General features: G+C 44.0%; 1 protein-coding gene across 1 annotated transcript in view; it reads right to left on the reverse strand.

Annotated features, from left to right (window-relative positions):
- The window catches only part of LOC311145328 (uncharacterized protein), a 32038-nt gene extending 25534 nt beyond the window's left edge, over positions 1–6504 (reverse strand). The window contains exons 1-3 of the mRNA XM_084181559.1: positions 6120–6504; positions 2066–3489; positions 71–1290 (exon numbers count right to left, since the gene is read on the reverse strand). Coding sequence (XP_084037685.1) covers positions 71–1290; positions 2066–3489; positions 6120–6122 — 2647 coding nt within the window. The 5' untranslated portion in view covers positions 6123–6504. The remainder of the gene's footprint in view (positions 1–70; positions 1291–2065; positions 3490–6119) is intronic.
- Between the last annotated feature and the right edge of the window lie 277 nt (positions 6505–6781).

Below are 6781 nucleotides of genomic sequence, written 5' to 3' on the forward strand. Positions count from 1 at the left end.
GATGCTATAAATAAGCAGACAGAATCTTATCAATATCCCATGTTCAAAATGCATGTCACGTTTGTCTTACCCTTCTCAGGTTCAGGGGTCAGTCTCTCATCTGGGGGCCTTTCCTCTGGGCTGGGCAGCTCCTGCTGCTTTGGGCTGGTTGGTGTGGAAGGCCTACTATTGACACCTGATGCTCTCTCAGTGTTATCTTTTTTTTTACTGCCTGTGTCGATGGTTTGGGGTTTGCCATCTTTCATCTTTCTGACCGGAGACAATGAGTTGTCAGGGGATTTGGGTAACCTGCTCTTTGGTATCATGCTGCTGTTGGTGCTGTCTGGGCATGTTGGAGCCTGCTTTTTGACATCTTTGGGTTCACTTGTTTTGGCTGTGGCAGTGGGGTTGTCCTCAAGGTCTTTCTCCAGCCCATTGACCAGGTTTACCTTATCTGAATTCTCTTTGCTCTTTTCTTTGCTGGACTTCACAGGTGACAAGACTGGTACTTTAGTAGGTGACACCTCTTCTGACTTAACAGGCCCTGGAGTTTGTTTCCCCCCTGAACCCACTTCCTTCACCTCCTCAGCGATAGGCTTTTTGTCTGTTTTAATCATTAAATGTTTAGGTTTAGGTATCTTCTGTGGTTTGGAACGAGACACAGGAGGAGACAGAGCCACTGAAACATCAACCACTGAGGTTGTGACTGGTGACAGTGGGGGTTTTAATGCAGCTTCTGTCTGTGACTTTTTGGGGATTCTCGACTTGGGGCTGTCGGTGACCTCTGTTTTTCCTGCGGTGGGTTGATCCTTTAATTTAGGTGACATAACCTCTGTCCTTTGTGATGGAGTCCCACTAGAAATCCCTGCCTTGCCACCATCTTTGAGACCCTTTCCCTTAGCCATGCCCAGGACAGCTTTGGACTTGGGTCCAACCGGAGGAGGTGGGTTCTTTGACCGACTGGCTACATTTCCTACTTTGTCCCCTGGTTTAGACTGGGAGACCTGGGTTGTCCCTGGTTTAGACTGGGAGACCTGGGTTGTCCCTGGTTTAGACTGGGAGACCTGGGTTGTCCCCTGACATCGAACCCTTGAACTCCCTGTGTTGGGCTGTATTTTACATCCTGGCATGGTTGTGGTTGGAGAGGCCTCATCCAGCTCTGGGGTTGGGGTCGTTGGGGAACTGTCTACAGCCTTGGGGTCATGGTGTCTTCGATCAGAGTCTGTACCCTCAGTTATCTCTCCAGCAGTGATGACATAGTCATTGTTTGGTTCCTTGAGGTCTACATTCACTTTTTTGAGGCTTGGCAGGCTGTTTAGAGAAGAGAGAAAAATAGTGATTAACTTTGAGGACAGGAGGGTAAAATAAATTAGTGTGCAGAACAAACCTGTCACCACAAACAGGTGTTGTTGTTTAACTGCATTGATATGCTACTTAATTTATACCAACCACTATAAAACCAAATAAACACATTATTCAGATAAGGAAAAACAGCCATTAGCAATACATGCAAAGTGAAACTGAAATAAATATTTCTGCTCTGAGTAGCTTGACCAAACAGATTGTGAAAAACTGCTCTCACTTAAAACTTCCAGCAATGGAGAACATCCCCTCAAGTATCAGTAGAACAATTAATCCATCAAGAGTCTTGTATGAATTCCAAGCATTTTCTAATTCGCTTCCATTAAGCTATATGTTTTAATCTAAAAACAGGCTATATCACATTCATATGATACAACAAAAAACATGCCTTGTGGCATTACTACATCTGAAAGATATGTGGATATCAGAATGGTGTGCCTTACTTTTATCAGCATTGTACTGAGTCTATTCATTAAACCCTTTAGTCAAACAAATTGACTAGTTACTTCTGCCATGAGTCATCATTCAGGATGGCCTACAGTAGTCCTATCAGTAATCATGTAGTCCAAGTAAAGTATTTGTAATGTAGGTGACATTTTCAGCTGTACCAAGAACTGCTGTTATTGTGCTCCTCTGGTAGAGTTTTTCTCTCTCTCTCTCTCTCTCTCTCTCTCTCTCTCTCTCTCTCTCTCTCTCTCTGAACATTTGAAATAAAGACACTTACAGTTTCACCTCCGACTTCTGAGGAATCTTTGAAGCCAAGTCTATGATGTCATTGTTTTCCAGCTCTGTCTTTGTCTGCTCGTCCCCATCAAAACTGGCCTTAGGGCTCACATACACCTTCTTAGGGAAAAGCTTCTCACTTTGAGACAGTTTCACACTCCTGCGCTTTTCCTCTTTGCTCAGGGCCATTTGGTCCTCTAGAGGGGTGCTGCTCTCTGAGTCTGTGCCTGGACTGTTTGACTCTGGCTGGGCTGTGTTTGTTGTTTTGGACTCCCTGAAGGCTGGTGCTGTGGATACAGCCAGCTCTGGATTTGGCTCTCTGCCACCGGCTGCTGCTGCTGATACTGCTGCAGTATCAGGGTACTCCACAGGGGCCACAGTCACAGGTATGGCCATGACTGGATGCGAGTCTGCACTCTCCCTCTCCCCCTCCTCTTCTCTCAGGTGTGTTTCCACCCACAAGGCTTTGTGTAGCTTCACAGGTGAGTCCTGCGTCGTCCCCTCCTCTCCCCCAGGTAACGTGGTCTGTGTGGGGGGAGCTGTTTCAGCCGAGCTGCTGCTGGTGGATTTCAGAGCCCTCCTCCTGTTCTTCTTTCCCATGGCTGTGCTGTCCTCCCCCTCTGGCTGGGGATCTGAGGAGGATGGGGTGCAGGACTGAGAGCCTACAGTCACTCCCACCAGGTAACTCCCCTTCCCTCCAACATATGTTTTCAGGGAGGTCTTTTTAGACTCTGTGACCAGAGAGCTGACGTCAGTCTTAAGGTGAGATTGGGAGAGCTCAAACGACCTGAGGGTGGTTTGGACCACTTGGCTGCCCCCTCCCGACCCTTCGCCTTCTTTCACAGTGGTTTGTTCCAGATGTACCTGCAGCCTCCTGCTCACCTCTCCTACTACGTCCTCAGTGGGGCTGAGCTCTGGGACTTGGTCTGCTCTGGTGGAGGACGGGTTTGTGGGAGTCAGATTCCAATAATTCCTGTCTGCCTCTCCGTCTGACTCTGCCTCGGCCCGGCTCACCCTGCACACCTGCACTTCCCTCACGCTGCCACGGCCACTGCTGTCGCTGCCTGCAAACAGCAGGTCCCCTCGGTCCACCACCACCAGAGAGGCTAGGCTGGAGGTACTAGGGCTGGAGCTGGTACTGAACACCGATCCCTCCGCCTGGAGCTCCGGCAAACTTCCCCGCACTGGCCCAGCTCCAGCTTCAACTACCTCACCCTCTCTCCGGGTAGTGGTGGGGGTCCTTAGCCAGTCTTCCTCTGGTGGTTGGTGGGGGGAGAGAGGAGAACCAGGGGACTGGGGGGAGACGGGAGAGCCAGGACCTAGCCAGGATCCATCCTCTGAGTCTGCTGAGAGTGAACCGCTCTGGCTCTTCTTCTTCTTTATGGAAAATAAACTGCCGATGCGGTTCAACACTCTGTCTGAGCTCTGGGAAGAGACAGATAAAACCCCCCAGAAAGATAAATACCCAGATGGAGAACAGACACACCTGTTGCTTTTGGCACAGCTAAACAAATAACCACAGAGGTTAGTTCCCATCACGCTTTTTTTCTGTCCTTGATATAAAGCAGGGTTCTCCAACCCTATTCCTGGAGAGCCACCGTCCAGTAGGTTTTCGCTCCAACCCTAATCTAGTGCACCTGATTGTAATAATTAGCTGGTTGATAACCTGAATCCGGTTAGTTACAATTGGGGTTGGAGCGAAAACCTACAGGGGGGGTAGCGCTCCAGGAACAGGTTTGGAGAGCCCTGATATAAAGTGTGCTCAATGATGTAGTACATTTACATAGAATACATTAATTCTCAGATGAATGCATTAACCTTAAATCCTTAACATCTTCAACTATTACCTCTAAGATTAGATAAAGATTTGGTCACACTTTATTTGGATAGTTCATCTCTAGATGTTCTACAGATGGTCATACTATCAACAAATTATCTGTTGATAAGCAACTGACTATCTGTTGCTAAGCAACTGCTTGCTAAGGTTATGGTTAGGACAAGGTTTATATTTAGGGTAAGGGTTAAGGTTAGGGTTAGGATAAGGGTTAGTGTTAGGGTTACAATTTGTAGATAGTTTGTTGAAATGTTACTGATAGTCTGTAGAGCATTCTTGTCAAAATCAAACCGGCCAAGCTGAATGGTATAGATCAGTGTTTCCCAACTCCGGTCCTCAAGTACCCCCCAACAGCACACATTTGTGTTGTAGCCCCGAACAAAACCACCTGATTCAACTTGTCAAGGACTTGATGATTAGTTGACAAGTAGAATCAGGTGTGCTTGTCCAGAGTTGGGAAACACTGGTGTAGATATTACTTCAACTACCTCAACTAGCCGTTGCCCCCGCACATTGACTCTGCACCGGTACCCCCCTGTATATATAGCCTCCCTACTGTTATTTTATTTTACTTCTGCTCTTTTTTTCTCAACACTTTTTTTTTGTTTTATTCTACTTTTTTTATTAAAAATAAATGCACTGTTGGTTAAGGGCTGTAAGTAAGCATTTCACTGTAATGTCTGCACCTGTTGTATTCGGCGCATGTGGCCAATACAATTTGATTTGATTTGATTTGAGATGTCTCTCTGGTAACAGCCAGGTAGGAAAATTATCAGGCTGCTACAGCACCTGGGCAATGACCATAGAGATCCTTTCAAAGTAATATTCTAATTGTAATTCTATGGTATTGACAACATTAGGCAGATATAACATTACAGGAACATTTCTGTAATGCCCACAAGTCAGTAACCACAGGTATTGAATCCTACTGCGGATAGGTCAAATGAGAGCAAACAAGGAATGTGAGGGTCACCAAATAATACTAGTTTTCTACAAGATCTATACAGTATCATTGGATTACATATCATACCTAGAAGCAAATACAACAATGTACTGTATGTCCATGTCTCTCTATCATAAGAATTCACCCCCTTGGATTTTTTCCCCTTTTTGTTGTGTTACAAAGTGGTATTGAAATAGATTTTATTGTGATTTTTTTTTGTCATTGATCTACACAAAATACTCTATAATGTCAAAGTGAAAAGAAAATTCTACAAATGTTTACATATTAATAAAATTAACTAATATAGTAATTTCACCCCCTTTGTTTAGGCAAGCCTAAATTAATTCAGGAGTAACATTTGGATTAACAAATCACATAAATTACATGGACTATGTATGAAGTAAATGTATGAAGTATGAAAATGTATGCACTCACTAAATGTAAGTCGCTCTGGATAAGAGCGTCTGCTAAATGACTAAAAATGTAAAAAAGTAATAGGGGTTGACATGATTTTTGAATGACTACCCCTTCCTCTGTCCCCGATACATACAACATCTGTAAGGTCCCTCATTCTAGGGGTTCTATTTTTGGCTGGCGTTAAGGGGGTGCTAATGTCAAATGCACATTAGTTTGCAATTTCGTCATGTAAAAACTGCCGCACTGTCATTTTCCAACCCTAACTCCAGGTTCAGCAATTTACCTGTAACATCAGCATGCAGCTCTGATGGGAGGGGTTGGAAATTTTTTAGGTATGTCCTTAAAAACATGATCCAAAGTGCTAATATCAGGCAGCACTGGTAGGGATATTTAAGACCAACCAAAAGCTGGTTTTAGCGGTAACGCAGTTGGTTATGGCATGAATTCTGACAGCGAAATGCAGCCTATCCAGCCATGACGCACACTGCCCATTTGCGCTTGGAACAAGAGTAGCTTAATGTGCTTTGGTGTCTGTGTACTTCGTATTTAGAAAAAACTAAGTGGTCTGATTTTTTCACGACATTCTGTCATTTAATTTATTTTCATTGATTTATTTAGCCAGGATAGTCTACTCAGTAACACTTGACACTGTTTTCCAGGAAGTCCAGGGTTTCATAGAATCAATAAAAACATACTTCACATAAAGGCTGTCTAAACAAAAACACAGTACACACAGTAGTATCCATACACAGTAGCACAGGACACTGTCTGTTTCCTACTATAGGACAGTCTGGAACAGGATATAGAACATCCTAACTAAAGATAATACACACAAACACTTAAAATGAAACCGCTACATACCATTTTAGCGACACTTGCTGGAATTGAGCCTGTAGATTTCCTTTCTTTACAGTCCCGGCACAATAACCATATCCTGCACCACTTGCAAATCGGGTGCAAAAAGTGAATGTTTATCAGCTTCTAACTTCCTGCTAAGCTGCTTGGTTGAAGATAACAATCTACAATAACTAAGCTGGGATAAAAGGCAATGCCGCCAAATACAACATTGTGGAAAACAATGTGATAAGTGAACTGTCTACCTTCACAGACAGACAGAGAGACAGTGTGTGTGTGTGATATCCGTGTGTATCTGTATCTGTCTAGCCCAGAGTAGACTTGTAATACAAAAAAATTAAGTACATCGCTTCAGGTCTTCATTATTCCACTTCTATCACAGGTGCAGCATAAAGGCTATTGCGAAAGAGCTTTCACATAAAAAACAACCACATGAACTAATGATCCAATGAGAATGTGTGGACATGGATGTCTGCTAACAACTCCACCCTTCTTTCCTCAATCAAACTGGGACAAGTCAATAGCCCCTGGGACGTCTTTATCAATATAATAATACAGTGGACAAGAGAGCTACTTTCAGTTGGAATGAGACAAAGAAATACTGTAAAACATATATTGTGGTTGTACGTAACACAATATGTACATTTGCGTATTTGCAAATCATTGCA

Source organism: Coregonus lavaretus, assembly GCF_964263955.1.
Source record: "Coregonus lavaretus genome assembly, chromosome: 18".
In the NCBI taxonomy this organism is placed as follows: Eukaryota; Metazoa; Chordata; class Actinopteri; order Salmoniformes; family Salmonidae; genus Coregonus; species Coregonus lavaretus.